At 36.9% G+C, this 25,911-nt stretch overlaps 1 protein-coding gene across 1 annotated transcript in view; it reads left to right on the forward strand.

The window, feature by feature from the left end:
* The window catches only part of DIP-lambda (Dpr-interacting protein lambda), a 379,081-nt gene that overhangs the window by 338,839 nt on the left and 14,331 nt on the right, over positions 1 to 25,911 (forward strand). Inside the window, exon 11 of the mRNA NM_001347775.1 lies at positions 7,968 to 8,230. Within this exon, the coding sequence (NP_001334747.1) occupies positions 7,968 to 8,230 (263 nt within the window). The remainder of the gene's footprint in view (positions 1 to 7,967; positions 8,231 to 25,911) is intronic.

The raw sequence follows: 25,911 nt of genomic DNA on the forward strand, positions 1-25,911 counted from the left end.
GGTCTTTCTGTAATAAAAATTAAATCACTATTGTCCTCTTCTGCACTATGTTGGGTTTGTTCGCTCAAATATGTCTCCTCAAGTTTTATTCTGGACAGAGCATCCGCCACGCAATTTTCTTTTCCTTTTATATATTTTATATCAAAATCGAATTCGGATAATTTTACTCTCCATCGGGTCAGTTTTGAATTTGGGTCTTTCATACGGTACAACCAGCTCAATGGTTGATGGTCACTGGATATTTCAAAGTGTCTTCCAAGTAGGTAGTGTCGAAAAGTCTTTTTTAAACACTTAGTCATGGGTTTGGCTATGTCTGCAAAGTTTGGAATAAATTTACGATAATATCCTGTTAGTCCAAGAAAAGCTTTTATTTCTTTTGGTTTAGTGGGAATTGGATATTTTTGAATGGCTTCAATTTTTTCAGGGTTTGGTTTTATTCCATCTGGTGTTAGAACATGTCCTAAAAATGTGGTTTCTTGCTTGAGAAACTCACATTTGTCAAGCTGTAATTTAAGGTTGGCTTTTGCTAATTTTTCGAAAACTAGTCCGAGCGATTGCAGGTGTTCATCAAGGGATGTCGAGAATACAATTATGTCGTCCAAATACACAAGACAGTGTTTGTTTAAGAGTGGTCTTAAAATATCATTCATGCACCGTTGAAAGGTGGCTGGCGCGTTTTTTAATCCGAATGGCATGCGCAAATATTCATAATGACCGTGCTTGGTAGAAAAGGCTGTCTTTGAAACTGATTCTGGATCCATTTCGATCTGGTGGAAACCCTTTGCCAAGTCTATAGTTGTGAAGTAATTACATCTGCCCAATTTTCCCAAGATTTCGTCCATGTTTGGGATTGGGTGTCTGTCTCCTACTGTTATTTCATTTAATTTTCGGTAGTCTATTACAATTCTAAATTTCTGTTTGCCTGATGCATCTTGTTTCTTTGGAACCACCCAGATGGGGCTATTGTAAGGTGAATTACTGGTACGTATAATACCTTGATTTAGCATATCTTGTATTTGGCTTTCGACCTCCTGTTCATAAGCCTGTGGGTAACTGTATTTAGAGTAAAGTGGTAGATTGTGCTTTGTATTGATAGTATGTTTGGTTTGATTAGTAAATGTCAACTTATCACCTTCATGGTACTGTATGTCATGGTATTGCTGCAGGAGTGCGCACAATCTTTGTTTTTCTTCGTTATTTAAATGTTCCAATCTGTATAGGTCTGATTCTAAAATGGGTGAAATTTTATTTGGCTGTCTGAGCATGGTGTCAGGTATCATATTTACATTTTGAAAATGACTCTGTTCATGTGTTGCTATTCCTTCTATTAATTTGTATTTGTTGTTGTAAAGAGTTACCTCTTGATCGCGGTAACTTATTGTTGCTTTTGCTTCTGCTAAAAGTTTTCTTCCTAATAAAAGATCGTAATTCTCAGAGAAAGGGTGCAATAAAAATTCATTTGTTGTTGGGAACAAAATCTTTGAAGGTATGATTATACTTTTGTTGACAATGAGCGGTCCATTGCTGGTATGAATAAAAGCACTAGTATTCTGGATTGGTAAATCAAATATATTTTTAGATGTCATGTTAACTGTTGATCCGGTATCAATAAGGCATTTCAAATTATTTTCTTTGTATTTAATTGTTATATATTGGGGTTTTCCAAGGCTTGTGGCTGAAAATTTTCGGCCTGTTCAACATTGGGTTCTTGGTTGTCATTGTTTGTCTCGTCTGTATTAATCTGCTGTAACTGTTGTGTTCTTTGTAAATTTTGGTTGTTTTCGTCAATTAGATATTGATTTTCTGGATAATAGTCTGAATGGTCGTAAGTTGGATAATAAAAATAGTCATATGGAACACACTGCTGATAAAAAGCGTCCTCTTGATATAATGTTTCGCCAACACTCATCCCAGTCTGTCCACTATTAGCTGGTCTTAATCGTTTTATTGGTCGATTGGGTACATAGGAACTTGAATTTTGTGTTGATTGTTGATTTTGATATTGGGGTTGTTGTCCGAACCTATTCTGATCGAATGCATTGTTTCGATTGGTGTTAAAAATTGGTCGAGATGTAAAGTTTGTACGTTGATTTGGTTGAAAAGCATTGTTTTGTTGGCTTGGTTGGAAAACATTGTTTTGTTGGCTTGGTTGAAAAACATTGTTTGGATTAGGGTGGTAGGGTATTGGATGACGATAAAGTGGGTTATTAGTTGGTGGTGTTTGATAAATTTGTGGAGCTTGATATGGTATTGGTGAATTATAATGTAGGAAAGGTGTTGGATATTTTCTGATATTGTTAGACTGATTAGTATTTTGATTAAAGGACTTTTGTGGCTTATCAGAGAAATTTTGTTTTTGGACATGTGTACTTGTATGATTTATTTGTTCGTACATGCCCTTCTCTTGTAAAAGGTTTATAAGTGATCGCAAATCTGGTATGTTGTGGTTATTTATTCTTAAATAAATGTGTGTAGGTAATTTTTCAATTAGTGATTCTATACTGGATTTTATTAATTTCAAATAAAAAGTCTTTTCTTCAAGATCTTGCTCTAATTCAAGCTTACTAGTAAGTGTTTGTCTGCGGCTTTCTGCTTCTTCCAGGAATGCTCGTACATTGCCTCGAAATGGGGTCTTTCGAAACTCTTCTAAAAGAACGGGGTTAGGGGTCTGGGGTTTATAGTTGAGTACCAATTGTCTTCTAAGCTGCTGCCAGGTGTACATGTCATAGGCTCCAATGCAGCGCATAACTTCTCCGCTGATGCTGCGTTCAATATGCCCAAATATGATCTGCTGTTGGCGTTCATCTCCGGTAGCATAAAGAGCCAGTATGTAATCAATTCGACTCACAAAGGTGTATAGTGAGCCTGGATCACCGTTGAATTTCTCCACATTGCCAATCTGGTAGGCAACCTGGGTCATGTTGCTGTCTGATAGTGGTGGCACAATTGCTGGTTCTTGAGCCATTTTTGATTTTTGGATTATTTAATTATTTTTTTTATTTATTTATTTTTTTTTTATTATTATTATTATTTAGTTATTATATTATTATTATCGAGTATTTTTTTTTTGTTTTTTTTTTTTAATATATTTTTTAATATTTTTATATTTTTTTAATATTGTTTAATTTAAAATGTTGTCTTTTTATTTATTATTCTTATTTTTAATTTTTATCAAATAGAATTTTCACTTATTTATATATTATTCTTATTTTTAATACGTTTTAATTTTCGCTTATTAATTTATTATTCTTATTTTTAAATTTTTTTTTTTTTTTAAGATAGGTTTTGATTTTCACAAGGGTTGCACTATAGCTTTTTCGTGGGTCTTTGAGGTAACCAATTGGATTTACAGCCTCTCACAAATTCAATAGCGTCTTCCTGATAATAAATTCAGGTTTGTTTAGGCAAATTGTGATTTTTCGGTTTCACTTTATTGTCGAGGTTTAATTAAAACTTAAAGCGATATTAACCGTCACGTGTGTGCCCGTTAGCGTGGTACTTTTGTCAGTGAACAAAAAGAACACAGGAATTGGCAAATCTGGTTACCGCATCAAGGAACTTTAACACTGATCACACCGACTGCGCCAATTACGTAGTTACTATTTCGAGTCGAATAAATGATCCGTCTATGACGAAGACAAAGATCAACGCTGAAGCCAATTATAAATTGAAACACGAATAATTTCAGTGAGCGTCTTTATTTTAAAACTGTCAGCTTAAGACTAAAAATCAAATGAAAGTGAAAATGAGGAGAAGCCTCTGTGCTTAAAGAATATGTTAGTGTTTTTGGGAGAGCATTGCTCTTGGATTCTTAAGTGGAGGAGAAGCCTCAGAGAGAGCAGGCAGACTTTAAGATTTGTTTACAAGAATGGCTAAGTGCCGCTGTCAAAGAATTTGTTTATTAGAATGCATACTGCGCAGATGGCATACAGTATGGGGGTGTCAAAATGCAGAGTGGATATTTTTGTTATTTGATCCACATTAGCATGGTGGTCACTTATTGTTTACGTTATGATCTGGATGCGGCTTTTCAATATGTTTACTCTACATTATGTGGTTTTGTATGTGAATATGTCACTATATATATATATGTATATATATATATATGTATATATATATATATATATATGTGTGTATAAATATATATGCGGCTTTTCAATATGTTTACTCTACATTATGTGGTTTTGTATGTGAATATGTCACTATATATATATATGTATATATATATATATATATGTGTGTATAAATATATATATATGTATGTATGTATGTATGCATGTATATATATATATATGTATATATATATGTATGTATGTATGTATGCATGTATATATATATATGTATATATATATGTATATATATATATATGTATATATTGGTGTGTTCTGTTTGAGTGGCAACTTCGACGAGCCGTCCTAGGAGTTCTTTGGTACAACTTTTGTACAACTCTTTAGTACAACTTGGCTTGCACGTATTAGCTGCTCCACAGCCATAACAAAAGACTTGTCATTCGAATACAATCCTGGTATCGGTGCCCTTCCTTGCGGCAATTCCAGCATACCAAGGCAAGTGCTTCTATCTCTTACTCCTTTTTGGATTCAAACTCTCCCTGATTCTTTTACTTTAAACAAAACTCAGAGACGTCTTGCTAAAACGGAGTGCCTCTGGCATATCCAATACACCGAAAAACACTTTTCGCCGACGACAAATTTCTTTTTGCTCCGAAACGGTTTTAATGTTAATGTTTAAGATCTCATGTTTTTTTTCCGGACTCAGATTAATTTTTAAGACTTTTTTTTAGCCCTTTGCTTGGTATTCCTGAACAACCCCTCAATATCCACGATATTTCTAATCTGACTAAACTTAAGAAGCAAGGCTGCACGAAAACTATCCCAGAGAACCTCGTTGTAGCGTTAAACTCCGAATGTGATTTGGTAGGGCCGAGTGAATGCCAATGTAAATGCTCATTTGAAAATGGCGTAAGTACTGCCGGCCAAAGTAATTGCCCAGTAGAAACAGACGGAGGTTTTGAGAGGGTTGAGCTTCTCTTCTTCTTTAATGCTAATATTCTATATTTGTGCTCATCCAAAAAAATTGATCTTAAAGTTTAAGAAATTAAGTTAAGAAAATCGTGACCAGCGGTCCCTATAGGAATAAAAGCTCACTTTGGCTAATAGAGAGTGGTATTTTTGCAGAGTACAGTATAATTTCCATCTCGAGATGCCTTGTTAGCGCCTCTACTCTGTAAAGAAAATTGTCTATGGACACTCCTTTTCCAGAATATTTTATATTCCAGCCATTAAGTATGTGCACTACTTTATGTGGGCAGTTCATCAAGTCAGATGATGCACTTCTATGAGAGGCTGGAGAACATTAATGTATTGTTTGGTTTGGGCTGTCTCCGTTTCCAAAACGTCGCTGAGACGATGTTTAGCCACGTATACTATCTATACTATACCACTATCTACGTATCTATACTGCGCTACCTCCTTGAGCTGCAATAGACCTGGTTATACAGTCAGGGATTGAACTTTGAATCAACTCTGTCATTCTATGGGAAAGTGTTTCTTCGCTCCATTGCAAGTAGACTAACAGGATTGGTTGTTACAAAATTTACATCACTGCTAGCACTGTTGTTGGTATTAGTGTTACCCTTGGGATTGAAGGACCATCTTCTGACGTTGGTTTATCGGAATTATCAGTGGGATGGCGATTTCTAGATTGACTAGAAACCTAGAACCTATTAGTAGCTTTAACAACCAGCCATCGAAAAAAAAACTTGATAAACACAAAAAAAAAGAGAATGCTGTGGTCGAGTTCCACGATACCTAGTTACTCAGCTAGTAAAAATGCTAGATAGATATTGGTAAATAAAACGAGAAAATATTTAACATTTGTGCCAAAGTGTGGGCGTGGCTGTTTTGAGCGGCTTGAGGGCGTAAGAGACGCCCATTTAATACATTTTTTGCAAACATATCCAAACATTTGTCAGAAGCTTGGGCGTGGCAGTTTAAGGCGTTAGAGTGAGCGTGGCATTAAGTTTTTTGGCAATGCGATAGTAATTTACAAGACTACAAAAATATGACAAAATATGATAACCCTTGTGTGTGCCAGAGATTGTGTTCCGCTAATTTCTCTTGATGGCACATCCGCTGGGTTGCCTGCTGATGATACCTGCCCCATTTAATTTTATACCCGTTTTATTCGTAGAGTACTACGAGGTCCATCCGTATGAATGTCGAGATCTCAGAACTGTAAAAGCTAGAAGGTTAAGATTAAGCATACAGATTCTAGAGACATAGACAGCGCAAGTTTATTGGCCCATGTTGCCATGCCCACTCTAACGCCGTAAAACCGCACAAAACTGCCACGCCCACACATTTTTACATTTTCTTGATATTTTTTCATAATTTAATTAGTCTTGTACATTTCTATCGATTTGCCAAAACACTTTTAGCCACGCCCACTCTAAAGCCCAAAAACCGCCCAAAACTGCCACGCCAACACTTTTGAAAAATGTTTAGATTTTCCTTCGTTTTATTGTTTGTCTTGTCAATTATTATCGGTAAACAAAAACACTGTGGCCAAGCCCCTCCATTTACCTACAAAACGGTCACGCCCACACTTTTCACCGATTTTTAAACTTTTTTCTCATTTTATTTCCCAATATCCTTCGATATCCCAAAAAAAATAATGCCATATCGCATTCACATTCCCACTAGCTGAGGAACGGGTATCTGATAGTCGGGGAAATCGACTATAGAATTCTCTCTTGTTTTAAATTCATTCCACTCTGTGCGCTTCCTCAATCTGGTCTTTCGTCTTGAAAGGGATCCCCTTAAAAGGCTCTTATACCATGACCTTTTGGAACAGTAACGCTCGGCGTTAGCAGCCAGCTACATGATCGCCTTTCGGTTACCCCGTTGACGTGGCGCTGCGTCAGGGATGCGCATTTGAGATAGCAGCATATATTGGCAGTACTAAAAGATGTGGCTTTCAGCAATGCCTCGTCAGAAATGTTTACTTTTAAATTTTTTTTATTTTCTAATAACCACGAAGTGTTTTTGCACAGATCACTCTTATATACAATTATAAGTTTTATTTTTGAAAAGGCTCCTAGAGAGTTCTTTACTTACTATATCAGCATTATATGCTTTTACTAATTCTTACTTGCGGCTGTTTTAGTTTATTACAAGCTAGGTTGATTAAATAGATAAAATTTTGTGTTGTTTTTTAATTGCTTTTCATAACAAAATAACATCACTTCAATCATAAGATTATTTCTGTATTTTTTTTGCAAAATAGTGCATTCTAGCTGGAACTAAGCGTGTCCTTCACAGACCTCTCTCAAAATGTCAAATTAAATTAAACAATTGAGAAACATTTCGAGCTTTTTCTGGTGTGCTTCAAGGAAGCCATTTAGGACCTCTAGAAATTGGCCTATTTATAAACTACCTACCTCAAGTGAGAAAGCTTGTAACAGATTTAAAGTTAACAGAATATTGTATTTTGTAAATTCCTAATCACCTGACTAATTTTTTCGACAATAATCAGATATAGACGATCTACAGTCCATTTGCAAAATTTACAATTTATATATACTTATACTTAATGTTACGTTAGGACTTTTTTTTAGTAATAATCCATCCTTGTATTATTATTCAGGATTGATAAACGAGTCGATTTGCCCATGTCAAACCGTCCGTCCATATGAACTTGCAGACAAAAGGAACTATTAAAGCTAGACATACCCGCATCACAAGTTTGTTTAATGAATGTTTGATAGTCGCACACAGAACGCCCAAAACTGCGATGCATCCATTTTCTCCCAATAAGACTAATAGTGTATAGACTAATAGTAAAACTATAGTATTGGGTATCTTATAGTCGAGAAACAAAACTACAGCGTTCTCTCATGTGTCTTCATACATAATTTATCTAAGTTTTCTCAAATACACTATTTTCAGTAAACATTTATCATCCAAAACAATATGGTCAAGAAAAGACTAACAAGCCATCTGGGACCATACCATCAACACGTACACCCTGGATACTCACAAATGCGGGATCTCAACGGCCTGCGCTCACTTCGTATGCAACAGTTGCGTTGATTACATCTTTTTGGTTGTTTTTCTGGCGTGTGTTTCACTCTTTAGACTGGGATGCAATAAGAGTTTCTTCTGTTGTTCACCATGTTGTTGTTTTTAAAAGAAGATCATATTTTGAAGCGGTATGTATATACAAATATTAGTGTGTTAAATAGGATAATCAGCATGTAGTAATTTTAATATTTATAGATTATTGTTATTTTATTCACTATAATCAAGACTATGTCCAAAAGTAGTTCGCATAAATTTCCTATCAGCATATAAATCTTTTTAAGAATATATTTTGCAATGTGACTTTAAAAAATGACTTCTAAAAATATACAGAGTTGCCAATTAAAAACTTTGCAATAATAACTCGAAAATATACCCCTAATCAACTTTTGTGACGGCATTGCTTCGTGAAATTGTGGCCAACAGCATCGTTCACTCAGGAAATTTGCTGGAGGCTATGCCAACTGGGTCAACATGGGTCCACCCACCACCACGGTGCTTCAGGACAGGGTGCCAATGGTGCACCGAAAAGCGGTGGACAGAAACATATATCGCAGGACAACTGAATAATCTCCTCGGGACCAAGCCAGCAGAATAGAATGCCCGGCATGCCGGCCCAACAGCAGCTATAGCAACAACAAGAAAGAGTTAAACAACTATCGTCTCAATAGGCATTCCACGGTGGCGTTCCATCTCCAGGATTGCCACAAGTAGGACCCGGTGAAATAGTTTAACCACCTTACGCCATGCCACAGCCACCTTCACAAAGTGTGGGTCAACAAGTGGGCCAAGAGCCACTCAGCGGCACGATGTTCCCAGGACAGGCAATGCAGAAACAGCCCTTGCAACTGCAACCTTGCCAGCATCCACACCCACATCAGCATCCGCTGCACCATCATCCGCACCAGATGCCGGCCAACCAAACTGCCCCCAGTGGATACGGTCGAGAAATGCTCAGAGGTGAAGCACAGGTGGTGGAGAAGGAGCTGATCCTTTTGCATGACTGCATATTGAACCGAAGAATGTGTCTTACTATATCCGACGTATATCCGATGGATCCACGGCGCATATTTATGGGCATGCGATCTGGTCAAACCTGCCGGGTCTGTTGACTTTGTTGCTGAAACACTTTCTCGGCGAAATGATCGACAAACGGGACAGCAAGGAACAAATAGAAAGGACCGTGAGAATACAGCTGCTTATACTCTCAAGGCGAATCTGGCTGTGTTTCGGCGGTAGTTGGAACACGCGATTGGGCCCGAGATCGAGCCGCTACAGGATCGAAAGAGCTAGGGTCGCCACCCTAAGAGGGCTACGACAGATGGTTTTGAATAAGTGACACACGCAGATCATGGAGGAGGGAAAGAATACGTGCGCACGATTGAGATGGGAGGCCCGTACCGATCTAGGAGCTCGCCTCCGGAAGGAAGTGGGGGCTATCAGATGCTCCGGAATTCGAGCGATCCGCGACTGCGTGCGAAACGGTACAGGTCCAGGGAGAGTACAGATGTCCCAGCGCAAACACGAAAAAATAACATTATTCGCAACAGCCAGAATGGATGCAGGACCTTTGACGTATACAAGTATGATGCACCATGAGGAATGTAAGGTCGCTGAACCTTGGTCTCAAGCCGTGAGCAAAAAGGGAATTAAAGAGATACGTACAGCATGTAAAAGAACTGCACAGTCAGAGTACGTACACGGTCTTATAAAATAGAAGCCGTCAAAAACATTAGTGAAATGAGAAAGTCTAAAATGATGGCGCTGCACCGTAAGATCCACACGGTTAGACTGCCACAGGGCGACGACGTCCTGGCGAGGTGAGAAAGGGATTGCCAGGCCAGAACGGAAATCAAAGCCGATGGGCGATGGGATGATCTGAAATATTGCCTTATTTTTGGTAGGGCAATCTCACATATATAGTAACATATACATTCTACACACACACACATTAATGTCAAATTCCAAATGTACCTTTGATAGAGCTTAGCTGTTATTTAAGCACAGCATCATGTTCCAAAGTCTATATCTATATCTATCTCTGTGGCGAGCCAACGTCCCCTAAATATTCGATCACTTGGCGAGCCAACTGAAATAACAAAAACTTCCGCCCACAAAATCGTCTCAGGATTCTCTTCTTCTATTTTTCGGAAGCGCCTCTCTTTACGAGAGAATAAGACTTTTATAATTTTAATCTCTTAAAATTCGCTCCTAAGCTATCCAAATCTGCCTATATAAGCGCAAACATGTCTCCATCAGTTAGTTCAGTACTGAGTACGCTATCAATTGCGATAGCCCACTTCAACTTCGAAATCCATTATCCAACCTAGTGATAATCCAAAGGCTCTAGTTCTTCCTTTATTGGAATTAATAAAATCATTAAATAAAAAAAAAAAAATGTTATCTTTTTTATTAAACTCTCGATCTGAATTCGTAAATGGCGCAGTCGGTAGGATGAAAAAGAAAATACTGTGGGAGTTGTTTACAAATATTATTCTAGATTCTTGTACGACCAAGCGTATCTTTTAAGATTGAGCCACGCAAATCGACGCTAAAGTGAACATAAAATCGTAATAAAATTACCTTTTTTATCCCCAAAAGAACTACGTATAATCGGTGGTTGATACGCAATAGTCAAACCTACTATATACGGTCAATTAGATTGTACAAGAAAAGAATCATTAACCATGGCAACCCAGCAAGTCAAACTGTTATCGGAATCCCATCTGAATCAAGCCTTAAATCAAATTAGGCGAATACCAACATTCACTGGTAATACCCCAGAGCTCAGTGCCTTTATCCGAAGGATCGATTTCATACTTCAACTTTACCCATCAACCGACACTAGGCAATGACATGCATTTAAGATGTAACTTGCTGGAGATGCCCAACGAGTATCCCAGTTATTCGGAGCAACAACCTGGCCAACCGTAATGAACGCGCTCATTAGCGAATATAAAACCCAAACACGATGTGAAGAACTACTCCGTCGTCTCTACTACACACCTTTAAGCGGAGGTATCCGTAAGTTCGTCGAAGAATTAGAAATTCACAATATCGAATAAACTTATGCTAGAAAATGATATCAATAATACCGTATTATACACAAATGTGTTAAATAATACAATCAAAGATGTAATCATGAGAAAATTGCCCGATAGGGGATTTATGACTCTTGCTAGACATGACATTACGACAGTATCTAAACTCAAACAAGAAGGTGTATACGAAATAACTTTAAATGACCGAAAATAACCCCAAAATAATTCCAACATTAACACAATCCAACCCCAAACCTTTAAGAATAAGGGACCTATAAAAATATTGCAAGACCCTGCGAACCAAATCCAAGGTTAGCAAATGAATTCACACAAAAACTAAATACAGGTAGAGTCCAGAATCTTTTAAATTTTCGACAAAAATGTAATAGTGCTGTAACGAACTGATTTTCTTATTGCCCTCGCTATGGATTGCATCGGCTAGCTCAGAGAGTTTGTGCGTTCGTCCCACAAAATTTATGGCCAACCAAGGAAAAGTAATGGGTTCTTATTATAGTCATTTATTTTACTGTCTTATAGATAACTCCTCCGGCGATCTCGCCTTGCCTCCGTGGTCCTGATTGCTCCTTGACACGGACAACGATTTGGCCCGGCCGGGATTAGGATGTTATGGGGCAGGGTGTATCGTCCTAGGGCGAGGCAACACTCGTCCTGGGACCACAATTGCCGACCACTGACTCCACTGTGCTTCTCGAACCCGCTACGTCGTTGTCGTCTCCGCTGCTTCTTGCCGCCCGACGCTTCCACTGTTTGTTATTTCTGACTTGACCGCGCGTTCTCAGTCCCGAACTCCTTCTAGTAACGCTCCGACGCACTATCTCACTGACTGCCTCGCATCCGTGCTCGCGCCGACCCCTTATAGGCCACAGGGAAATAACAGGTATTTCCCTTTTTGCGCACGGCCCGCTCGGGTACAAGGTCCACATATTGTGCCGTTAATTCACGGTGCGTCCTCTTTGCGCACAAGTTACCACATCAGCAGTACCTCTACATCAGTACATCTACTCCCCCACAAAACCTCCACGCCAAAACTGTTAGTTCGTTGTCCTCTCTTCTTACCACATAAGCAGTCTACGTCTTCTCCGCCGTCTCCCTAAAACCCTCACACCAGAGCTGCTAGTTCGTCGCACTCTCATGTTGCAACATTGTCGGCGGAAACAGCTCAGCAAATCGGAGACATTCCCCAAATCTGATGGGTCAGCAGATTCGCGATCACCAAGCAGAGTATTAATATATGTATACTCTGTTCTGTATTCATGTTCCTATATTAGAGTCAGTCTTAAGTTAACTTCTGTTGGAAGAGCATTCTAAATATTGGCCTTATAATAAATTCTTAAATAATCAAATTATTCAACGGAGTATTACTGGGAGACCTGGAAAATACCTTATCAACCGAAAACTGGTATCGCTACCATCATATTGTAACTGGCGCAGTCGGAAACTGGACTAATGCAACTCCCTTTTATCATAATTGTATTCAAGTGAGTAGAGTGAGAGAACAAAATGCCACCAATACACATACAGACTACAAAATACCAATACACATTCAAGTTTCACAAAATAAATAAAATTATCAAATAAATTGTTCAGAAGAATACACCGCAAGAATTAATATGATGCAATAATATACTACAGTAAAAATACATGAGAGATTTTTTTCAAATAAACAAAGAGTGTCTGACCATGTTGAAGTTCAAATAGAACAAATTCATTGATCAGAATATATAAAAAAAGAGTAAGGAAGAGTGTCTGACCATGTAGGAGTTCAAATAGAACAAATACATTGGTCGGAATATATAAAAAAAACAAAGAAGACGTCTGCCAATGTATGAGTTCAAATAGAACAAACACATTGGTCAGAATATATCAAAATACACAAGTGTCTGGATGCATAAAGTTCAAATAGAACAATTATAGTGACCAGAATAAATCTTTAAGTGTAAAATCTTTATGAAATGATTTAAATCAAGAAGATAAAGAATGAACATTTACGTTGTACATCAAAATATGTTACAAGTGTGTGGTTGAAGCTCGTTGATTGGAGCATAATAAGCGAACCGTGTCAAACCTGTGTGAAAGTTGGCCTCGACCTGTTGGCTGCATGTAAATTGAGTTCGATATAACTAAATTGCGGGTTGCCGACGGTCAAGTACAGGTTCGAAAGCAGCTCAGCGGCTACGATACACTGGCGTGTCGAGCGGTTGGGTTGATGTTCGAACAAATTGTGCTCGTTGTTTGAGCAACAACAATTGACACCCGTGACGTGGTTGACTCAATCATTACAAACTGATTCAACCGACATTGCTTGTTCAGGGCGAATAGCCAATGCGACAACAAGTCAGCGGTCAAACTTAAATAATAAAACAAAGAAAATTTTTGCTCCACCTCTCTAATACATATTGATATACATAAACATACAAATTATAGACATATATTAATGCATCTATAATTACAGTTCTACACGAGGACTATTAATCCATCACCACGACGAATACACTCAACAATCAACAATTAATTAAGTACACATAGACACATACAATTAATTAAATATACTTAATCACACACACAACAATTAGATACGCAAAATCACACCCAATATTACACACATATATTTAAGACTTAAACACTCGTAAACATAACATACAAACAACACTATATTAAAGATTACAATTTTTCTAAAGGAAGTAAATGTCTAAGATTGCAAAAGTTAAAAAGCTCATTCCTGCAACTAGAAGTAGGACTCGTTTGAGTGCAAGTTTATCAGACGTTAGGGAAGATCAGGTTGCCTTACAATCTATTGTTAGACCTCCCTCTAGTGACCCACCGAGCACAATGAATACTTCACCGGGGACAAGTCAGTTTTCTCCACCACTACCTCTGATTTCCCCTCAAGACATTTGCCAATCACTAAAAATTCCGGATGGTATTCGTTACCTTATCCCTTATGATGGGAATCCAGCTACCCTAAATGATTTTATAAACAATGTCGAAAAAATCCTCCTTCTCATAAGAGGCACGGATAAAACTCCGTATGGTCAGTTCTTGTTGAGGGCAATTAAAAACAAAATAGAGGGAAAAGCGAATGAATTATTAATATCATCAGGCATGGGATTAAACTGGGATGGCATCAGAGAAACCTTAATAGGGAAATTCACTGACAAAAGAAGTGAAGAAACTTTAAATTTCGAATTACACGGACTGGTTCACAAGAGGTTGCCACTACAGGAATTCTATGAACGAATTCTAGATATCAGAGCTACATACAATAGAATCATTGAAAACACAGAAATGAAAGGGCAGCCCTAAAATTTAAAAATGAATCGTTTGAGAAGACTTGCTTATACACATTTATACACGGCATTAAAGCAAAAAGCAGAATTGTTCAATATAGAAGAAGCATCCAAGAAATATTAATGCTACCCGTTACAATTCAAGAAGGTACATTTTTATGCGAAGACCAAAGGATTTCAGAAAACATGTTTATTACCTGTGGTCTATACACGGCCCTCAACTATTATAGTTGCATGGAAGTGACAAACTACTCGGATAAGCAAGAAAACTTATACCTAGAATCACCAATAGAAGTAAACCATTTTGATACGGACGAATATTTTATAATAAACGACATTAAAGATCATGGCACGGTATGTTCGGACAAGGAAAAAGAAGGAAACAGTAAGCTAAGACTAGAACACTTAAACACAGAAGAAATAAATGTATTCAAGAGGTTATGCAAACAATTCCCAAATATCTTTTACAAGGAAGGAGACAAATTAACTTTCACGAATATAGTTAAGCATAATATTACTACCACTGACGAAGTTCCGGTACACAAGAGACCCTTCAGATACAGTCCTTCAGAAAAGACAGAAATAACCGACCAAATTAACAAACTGCTAGAGCAAGACATAATTAAGCACAGCCTCCGGTGTTTCTGGTCCCCAAGAAATTAGACGCCTCAAATAAGAGAAAGTGGAGAGTGGTTGTAGATTTCAGACAACTAAATGAAAAGACAATCAAAGACAGATACCCAATGCCACACATCAACGAAATCCTAGACAAACTAGGCAGAGCTCAGTATTTTTCGGCCCTAGATCTGGCCAGTGGTTACCACCAAATTGAAGTAGACCCTAAAGATAGATCTAAGACAGCGTTCTCCGCAGTAGGCGGACACTTCGAATTTATCAGAATGCCTTTTGGCTTATCTAACGCACGCGCAAAGGGTGATGGATAATGTCTTGGCCGATTTCAACGGCAAATTTTGCTTAATTTATCTAGACGATATAATAGTATTCTCAACTTCTTTAGGGGAACACATCGACCACCTAAATGCTATTTTCAAGAAGCTCACTCAGGCAAATCTAAAACTTCAACCCGATAAGTCGGAATTTCTAGAAATAGAAATAGAATAGCTTGGTCATATAGTAACCGAGAAGGGCGTCAAGCCAAACCCAAAGAAAATTGAAACTATAAAAGCCTTCCCTGTACCCAAGACTAGAAAAGAAATTAAATCATTCCTGGGATTGTTGGGCTATTATAAAAGATTTATCAGGGATTTCGCCAGGGTCACTAAACCTTTAACCCAATAATTAAAAGGGAAGGCTGACGTGACCATTGACGAGCAATATATCAAAACGTTTGATTTTTGCAAGACACTCTTATGTAATGACCCCATACTGCAGTACCCCGACTTCACAAAGCCGTTCATCTTAACTACCGATGCTAGTAACGTAGCAATAAGGGCAGTACTATCTCAAGGAACTATAGGAAGCGACAGACCAATAGCTTATGCTAGTAGAACATTATCAGAGTCCGAAACCCATTATGCCACTATTAAAAAGGAACTACTGGCAATAGTGTGGTCAGTAAAATATTTTAGACCATACTTATTCGGAAATAGATTTCTACTGGTCACTGACCACAAGCCTTTAGTTTGGCTAAAAAACCTTAAAGAACCTAATTCTATGCTAGTGAGATGGAAACTCCAACTCCTAGACTATGACTGTGAAGTTATATATAAGAAAGGTTCTCAAAACGTGGTGGCAGATGCATTAAGTAGAATTGTCGTGGAACTCAATACTAACGAAGCTAGACAGATTACTGCCAATACAGAAATTTTAAATTCTAACAGACCTATAAATGAATTTGCAATCCAAATTATATTAAAGAATGCAGAGTGTGCAAACGACTCGGTGGAAACACCTTTTAAAAATAAAATCAGAAGAATTATTTCTAGGCCCTTGTTTGATGACAAGACAATGATAGACATATTAAAGGCAGTGTTAAGATCAAACAAGACACATGCAATCTACACCACTGATACAATTTTCAAATCAGTGCAAAAAATTTATGCAATATTTTTCGCTCCAAATAAGTCCCACAAAATTATAAGATGCACAACCTTTCTAAAAGAACTCAGAACTCCGGAAGAACAAATAGAGTACAAATCCAACTATCATATCAAGAACAATCATAGAGGTATAGACGAAACTTTTAGTCACATTAAGCGACAGATTTTTTGCCCTTGTTTAAGAGAAAAGATATCTCAACTTATAAACAAATGTGACATTTGTCAAACCCTCAAGTATGATAGACAGCCCCAAAAACTAATATGTCAAGTAACAGAAACTCCCAATAAACCTCTAGACATTGTGCACATAGATCTATACTCGATTATCAAGAAAATCATCTTAACCATAATAGACAAATTTTCAAAATTCGCGGAGGGTATTCCATCTCGGGATTCCATTAACATCACTAAACATATGATGTTTTTCTTCAAAACCCATGGAATTCCTAAGACAATAGTATGCGACCAAGGTCCCGAATTTGCAGGAATTCTTTTTAAAGAACTCTGCAATCAATACGGGATAAATTTACATATAACATCTTTTCAACAATCAAGTAGCAACGCCCCAGTAGAGAGATTACACTCATCTCTAACTGAAATTTATAGGATTATTTTCGAAAAGAAGAAGACATTAAAACTCAACTTAGACCATGACCTAATATTAGCAGAAAAATTTGTAACATACAACAACGCCATACACTCGACTACCAAGTTTACCCCATACGAAGTCTTTACAGGACGAACACACATATTCGAACAATCCTACAAGGCAGTTAGCCAACAAGACTACCTGAGGGAACTGGACAGTTTTAGGACCCAGTTATATACTGAAATAAAAGAAGACCTTGAAACGCAAAAACTAAACAAAATTCAAAAATTAAATGAAGGAAGAACACTACCAATAGCCGGAGGGAGATACTATTTTCAGAGAGGAAAATAGAAGAAATAAGTTAACTCCCAGATTCACTAAGCACACAGTAGCTATTGACAACGGGGTAACATTCACAACAAACAAGAGGCAGAAAATACATAAATCAAAAATTAAAAAAAGAACTAGACGAAATAGTAATTAAAATATAATAATATCATTACAGATTACACATGATAGCAGCTCAACTGCTTCATGTTCAGCATGTTAAAGACAATACCCCCCTAGCAGAGATCATCCTTGGAGAAGCAAGGATCATTAAAACATTTAATTCTGTGGCACACATAATAGAGCTAAACGATTTGACAAACAACCTCAACAAATTAGAATCAAGCGTAAAAAACTTACGAGACGAAGATTCAAACGATTCAATAACCCCGTTACAAAGAAAAATAAATCAAGCCAAGGAAAAAATACACTCCTTAACCCCGAACCGAAGGGAAAAGAGAGGTTTAGTAGACGGATTAGGTAATGTGATTAAAAAGGTAACCGGGAACATGGACGCAGAGGATGCATCCACAATTGACACCAAGTTTAACCAAATATTTGAGAACGAAAAGACCATAAACAAAAATCTTTGGCAACAGATAGCAAACAACAATGATATAATCATAAATTTTAACAACATTTCTAAACACTTTTATAAGGAACAGGAAAAGATTGAAGAATATATTAATAACTTTAAGAATGGCATTTCTAAGGATTTAGTAGTAGAAGACAAAAGAATTAGAACCTTACAAATATTAAATATCATAAATAAGAATATAGACGTTTTACAGAACCATATACACGATATAGCAGAAAGTATACTATTAGCCAAATTCAATATAATTCCAAACTTTATCTTACCAATTGACGAGCTAAGAGATATTGCACAGATTTTTAAACTTCAAAATTTCTCAATCAATTCAGAAGAGCATATCTACAGATTACTTAACATAGAGATAGAATCCAAACAAACTAGAATTATATTTCACATTAAGATTCCAATATTTGATAAATACACTTATACACTTTCACATTTAATTAAGTTACCAATTAATGGCACAAAGTTTCTCACTCTACCTAAATTTATATTATATGATGATAAATTTAATTATATGACAAGTTTTCAAGAAAAATGCCCTAAGGTACACGGCACATACATCTGCGACTCCAGAACTGCGGAGAACAACATTGACAACTAAGAATGTATAAAACAAGTAATACAAGGAATGAACCCTATTTGCGAGGCAAAAATTATCAACACAGACGAGACAGTAGTGGAACCGGAGCAACAATGGATCGTTATTATCAGCAAAAACCAAACAAGTGCTGAACGAAGTTGTGCTGAACCATTCCTCATTGAAGGAACGACAATAATAAACCATATAAACTGTTCCATATTTATAGAAGGAACCAAATACGATGACAGCGAGTTGTTCTGCGAAGAAAGGATTAAATTATCACTACCTGAAACGAAGAACATATTAATAAATACAACAATGGAGGATCTAAGCCTGAACAAAATAATACTTCATCTTCAGGAATATAAAACCAAAATACTCCAAGTCAAGGAATCCACGATTGATCTTCGATTCCTAACCTACGCATCGAGTGTCATCCTGGTCATCTTTATACTTTACGCCTTAGTAGTAAAAAGAAACATTACTTACCTACCCAACCATACTCCCTCGGTCAACTACGTTTCGTCCATTCCTTCGTTATGGCCGTCACTTCATTCTAGGGGGGGAGGAGTGGTACCTCCTCAGCAGTACCTACATCTACTCCCCCGCCCACAAAACCTCTACGCCAAAACTGTTAGTTCGTTGTCCTCTCTTCTTACCACATCAGCAGTCTACGTCTTCTCCGCCGTCTCCCTAAAACCCTCACACCAGAGCTGCTAGTTCGTCGCACTCTTATGTTGCAACATTGTCGGCGGAAACAGCTCAGCAAATCGGAGACATTCCCCAAATCTGATGGGTCAGCAGATTCGCGATCCCAAGCATAGTATACATATATTATCATGTTCCTATATTAGAGTCAGTCTTAAGTTAACTTCTGTTGGAAGAGCATTCTAAATATTGGCCTTATAATAAATTCTTAAATAATCAAATTATTCAACGGAGTATTACTGGGAGACCTGGAAAATACCTTATCAACCGAAAACTGGTATCGCTACCATCATATTGTAACTGGCGCAGTCGGAAACTGGACTAATGCAACTCCCTTTTATCATAATTGTATTCAAGTGAGTAGAGTGAGAGAACAAAATGCCACCAATACACATACAGACTACAAAATACCAATACACATTCAAGTTACACAAAATAAATAAAATTATCAAATAAATTGTTCAAAAGAATACACCGCAAGAATTAATATGATGCAATAATATACTACAGTAAAAATACATGAGAGATTTTTTTCAAATAAACAAAGAGTGTCTGACCATGTTGAAGTTCAAATAGAACAAATTCATTGATCAGAATATATAAAAAAAGAGTAAGGAAGAGTGTCTGACCATGTAGGAGTTCAAATAGAACAAATACATTGGTCGGAATATATAAAAAAAACAAAGAAGACGTCTGCCAATGTATGAGTTCAAATAGAACAAACACATTGGTCAGAATATATCAAAATACACAAGTGTCTGGATGCATAAAGTTCAAATAGAACAATTATAGTGACCAGAATAAATCTTTAAGTGTAAAATCTTTATGAAATGATTTAAATCAAGAAGATAAAGAATGAACATTTACGTTGTACATCAAAATATGTTACAAGTGTGTGGTTGAAGCTCGTTGATTGGAGCATAATAAGCGAACCGTGTCAAACCTGTGTGAAAGTTGGCCTCGACCTGTTGGCTGCATGTAAATTGAGTTCGATATAACTAAATTGCGGGTTGCCGACGGTCAAGTACAGGTTCGAAAGCAGCTCAGCGGCTACGATACACTGGCGTGTCGAGCGGTTGGGTTGATGTTCGAACAAATTGTGCTCGTTGTTTGAGCAACAACAATTGACACCCGTGACGTGGTTGACTCAATCATTACAAACTGATTCAACCGACATTGCTTGTTCAGGGCGAATAGCCAATGCGACAACAAGTCAGCGGTCAAACTTAAATAATAAAACAAAGAAAATTTTTGCTCCACCTCTCTAATACATATTGATATACATAAACATACAAATTATAGACATATATTAATGCATCTATAATTACAGTTCTACACGAGGACTATTAATCCATCACCACGACGAATACACTCAACAATCAACAATTAATTAAGTACACATAGACACATACAATTAATTAAATATACTTAATCACACACACAACAATTAGATACGCAAAATCACACCCAATATTACACACATATATTTAAGACTTAAACACTCGTAAACATAACATACAAACAACACTATATTAAAGATTACAATTTTTCTAAAGGAAGTAAATGTCTAAGATTGCAAAAGTTAAAAAGCTCATTCCTGCAACTAGAAGTAGGACTCGTTTGAGTGCAAGTTTATCAGACGTTAGGGAAGATCAGGTTGCCTTACAATCTATTGTTAGACCTCCCTCTAGTGACCCACCGAGCACAATGAATACTTCACCGGGGACAAGTCAGTTTTCTCCACCACTACCTCTGATTTCCCCTCAAGACATTTGCCAATCACTAAAAATTCCGGATGGTATTCGTTACCTTATCCCTTATGATGGGAATCCAGCTACCCTAAATGATTTTATAAACAATGTCGAAAAAATCCTCCTTCTCATAAGAGGCACGGATAAAACTCCGTATGGTCAGTTCTTGTTGAGGGCAATTAAAAACAAAATAGAGGGAAAAGCGAATGAATTATTAATATCATCAGGCATGGGATTAAACTGGGATGGCATCAGAGAAACCTTAATAGGGAAATTCACTGACAAAAGAAGTGAAGAAACTTTAAATTTCGAATTACACGGACTGGTTCACAAGAGGTTGCCACTACAGGAATTCTATGAACGAATTCTAGATATCAGAGCTACATACAATAGAATCATTGAAAACACAGAAATGAAAGGGCAGCCCTAAAATTTAAAAATGAATCGTTTGAGAAGACTTGCTTATACACATTTATACACGGCATTAAAGCAAAAAGCAGAATTGTTCAATATAGAAGAAGCATCCAAGAAATATTAATGCTACCCGTTACAATTCAAGAAGGTACATTTTTATGCGAAGACCAAAGGATTTCAGAAAACATGTTTATTACCTGTGGTCTATACACGGCCCTCAACTATTATAGTTGCATGGAAGTGACAAACTACTCGGATAAGCAAGAAAACTTATACCTAGAATCACCAATAGAAGTAAACCATTTTGATACGGACGAATATTTTATAATAAACGACATTAAAGATCATGGCACGGTATGTTCGGACAAGGAAAAAGAAGGAAACAGTAAGCTAAGACTAGAACACTTAAACACAGAAGAAATAAATGTATTCAAGAGGTTATGCAAACAATTCCCAAATATCTTTTACAAGGAAGGAGACAAATTAACTTTCACGAATATAGTTAAGCATAATATTACTACCACTGACGAAGTTCCGGTACACAAGAGACCCTTCAGATACAGTCCTTCAGAAAAGACAGAAATAACCGACCAAATTAACAAACTGCTAGAGCAAGACATAATTAAGCACAGCCATTCACCTTGGAGTGCTCCGGTGTTTCTGGTCCCCAAGAAATTAGACGCCTCAAATAAGAGAAAGTGGAGAGTGGTTGTAGATTTCAGACAACTAAATGAAAAGACAATCAAAGACAGATACCCAATGCCACACATCAACGAAATCCTAGACAAACTAGGCAGAGCTCAGTATTTTTCGGCCCTAGATCTGGCCAGTGGTTACCACCAAATTGAAGTAGACCCTAAAGATAGATCTAAGACAGCGTTCTCCGCAGTAGGCGGACACTTCGAATTTATCAGAATGCCTTTTGGCTTATCTAACGCACGCGCAAAGGGTGATGGATAATGTCTTGGCCGATTTCAACGGCAAATTTTGCTTAATTTATCTAGACGATATAATAGTATTCTCAACTTCTTTAGGGGAACACATCGACCACCTAAATGCTATTTTCAAGAAGCTCACTCAGGCAAATCTAAAACTTCAACCCGATAAGTCGGAATTTCTAGAAATAGAAATAGAATAGCTTGGTCATATAGTAACCGAGAAGGGCGTCAAGCCAAACCCAAAGAAAATTGAAACTATAAAAGCCTTCCCTGTACCCAAGACTAGAAAAGAAATTAAATCATTCCTGGGATTGTTGGGCTATTATAAAAGATTTATCAGGGATTTCGCCAGGGTCACTAAACCTTTAACCCAATAATTAAAAGGGAAGGCTGACGTGACCATTGACGAGCAATATATCAAAACGTTTGATTTTTGCAAGACACTCTTATGTAATGACCCCATACTGCAGTACCCCGACTTCACAAAGCCGTTCATCTTAACTACCGATGCTAGTAACGTAGCAATAAGGGCAGTACTATCTCAAGGAACTATAGGAAGCGACAGACCAATAGCTTATGCTAGTAGAACATTATCAGAGTCCGAAACCCATTATGCCACTATTAAAAAGGAACTACTGGCAATAGTGTGGTCAGTAAAATATTTTAGACCATACTTATTCGGAAATAGATTTCTACTGGTCACTGACCACAAGCCTTTAGTTTGGCTAAAAAACCTTAAAGAACCTAATTCTATGCTAGTGAGATGGAAACTCCAACTCCTAGACTATGACTGTGAAGTTATATATAAGAAAGGTTCTCAAAACGTGGTGGCAGATGCACTAAGTAGAATTGTTGTGGAACTCAATACTAACGAAGCTAGACAGATTACTGCCAATACAGAAATTTTAAATTCTAACAGACCTATAAATGAATTTGCAATCCAAATTATATTAAAGAATGCAGAGTGTGCAAACGACTCGGTGGAAACACCTTTTAAAAATAAAATCAGAAGAATTATTTCTAGGCCCTTGTTTGATGACAAGACAATGATAGACATATTAAAGGCAGTGTTAAGATCAAACAAGACACATGCAATCTACACCACTGATACAATTTTCAAATCAGTGCAAAAAATTTATGCAATATTTTTCGCTCCAAATAAGTCCCACAAAATTATAAGATGCACAACCTTTCTAAAAGAACTCAGAACTCCGGAAGAACAAATAGAGTACAAATCCAACTATCATATCAAGAACAATCATAGAGGTATAGACGAAACTTTTAGTCACATTAAGCGACAGATTTTTTGCCCTTGTTTAAGAGAAAAGATATCTCAACTTATAAACAAATGTGACATTTGTCAAGCCCTCAAGTATGATAGACAGCCCCAAAAACTAATATGTCAAGTAACAGAAACTCCCAATAAACCTCTAGACATTGTGCACATAGATCTATACTCGATTATCAAGAAAATCATCTTAACCATAATAGACAAATTTTCAAAATTCGCGGAGGGTATTCCATCTCGGGATTCCATTAACATCACTAAACATATGATGTTTTTCTTCAAAACCCATGGAATTCCTAAGACAATAGTATGCGACCAAGGTCCCGAATTTGCAGGAATTCTTTTTAAAGAACTCTGCAATCAATACGGGATAAATTTACATATAACATCTTTTCAACAATCAAGTAGCAACGCCCCAGTAGAGAGATTACACTCATCTCTAACTGAAATTTATAGGATTATTTTCGAAAAGAAGAAGACATTAAAACTCAACTTAGACCATGACCTAATATTAGCAGAAAAATTTGTAACATACAACAACGCCATACACTCGACTACCAAGTTTACCCCATACGAAGTCTTTACAGGACGAACACACATATTCGAACAATCCTACAAGGCAGTTAGCCAACAAGACTACCTGAGGGAACTGGACAGTTTTAGGACCCAGTTATATACTGAAATAAAAGAAGACCTTGAAACGCAAAAACTAAACAAAATTCAAAAATTAAATGAAGGAAGAACACTACCAATAGCCGGAGGGAGATACTATTTTCAGAGAGGAAAATAGAAGAAATAAGTTAACTCCCAGATTCACTAAGCACACAGTAGCTATTGACAACGGGGTAACATTCACAACAAACAAGAGGCAGAAAATACATAAATCAAAAATTAAAAAAAGAACTAGACGAAATAGTAATTAAAATATAATAATATCATTACAGATTACACATGATAGCAGCTCAACTGCTTCATGTTCAGCATGTTAAAGACAATACCCCCCTAGCAGAGATCATCCTTGGAGAAGCAAGGATCATTAAAACATTTAATTCTGTGGCACACATAATAGAGCTAAACGATTTGACAAACAACCTCAACAAATTAGAATCAAGCGTAAAAAACTTACGAGACGAAGATTCAAACGATTCAATAACCCCGTTACAAAGAAAAATAAATCAAGCCAAGGAAAAAATACACTCCTTAACCCCGAACCGAAGGGAAAAGAGAGGTTTAGTAGACGGATTAGGTAATGTGATTAAAAAGGTAACCGGGAACATGGACGCAGAGGATGCATCCACAATTGACACCAAGTTTAACCAAATATTTGAGAACGAAAAGACCATAAACAAAAATCTTTGGCAACAGATAGCAAACAACAATGATATAATCATAAATTTTAACAACATTTCTAAACACTTTTATAAGGAACAGGAAAAGATTGAAGAATATATTAATAACTTTAAGAATGGCATTTCTAAGGATTTAGTAGTAGAAGACAAAAGAATTAGAACCTTACAGAGAGAAAGTGCTAGTGCCCAATACAGAATGGGAAAATTTTCTTCAACCAGCCTCGGAATCAGAAAGCGATTCAGAGGAGGAGGAAACCCATTCTCAAAATTACACTGAATAATACTACTCTCAAATGCTTAGTAGACACTGGTTTTTCTAGTAACATAATGAAACCAAAATTTCTTAATTTCCCAATCAAACCTTCTGAAGTAAAAGTCCACACTATCAATAGCATTATAACATTGAACCAAAGCGTTTCATTGCAGTCAAGCAAACGTTGTCCCATTAAACAAACATTCTATATCCACACCTTTTCAGAAAAATATAACTTACTGTTAGGCAGAAACTATTAAGAACCAACCAACACTCAAATTGATTATTCAACACAAACAGTCACTATAAACGGCAACACATTTAAATTGTGGTACGACCACATCCAAACAGATAAGTTCAAGACTACCCATGACTGTCCCAAGACTTCTAAATCTGAGGAAAACCCTCTTATTACCCCATACATAGAAGAAATCCTTCTAGTAACATCCTATACATACGCCTTAGATGACGAGTTAAGAGAATCATATTCATATTAGAACATCTAAATACAGAAGAAAGGGAGCTACTTTCCCACGTTTTGCTTGAATACCGTGATATTCAGTACAAAGAAGGCGAATCTTTGACTTTCAAAAGTACGATTAAACATT

The sequence above is a fragment of the Drosophila melanogaster genome, chromosome 2R (genome assembly GCF_000001215.4).
Source record: "Drosophila melanogaster chromosome 2R".
Lineage (NCBI taxonomy): Eukaryota > Metazoa > Arthropoda > Insecta > Diptera > Drosophilidae > Drosophila > Drosophila melanogaster.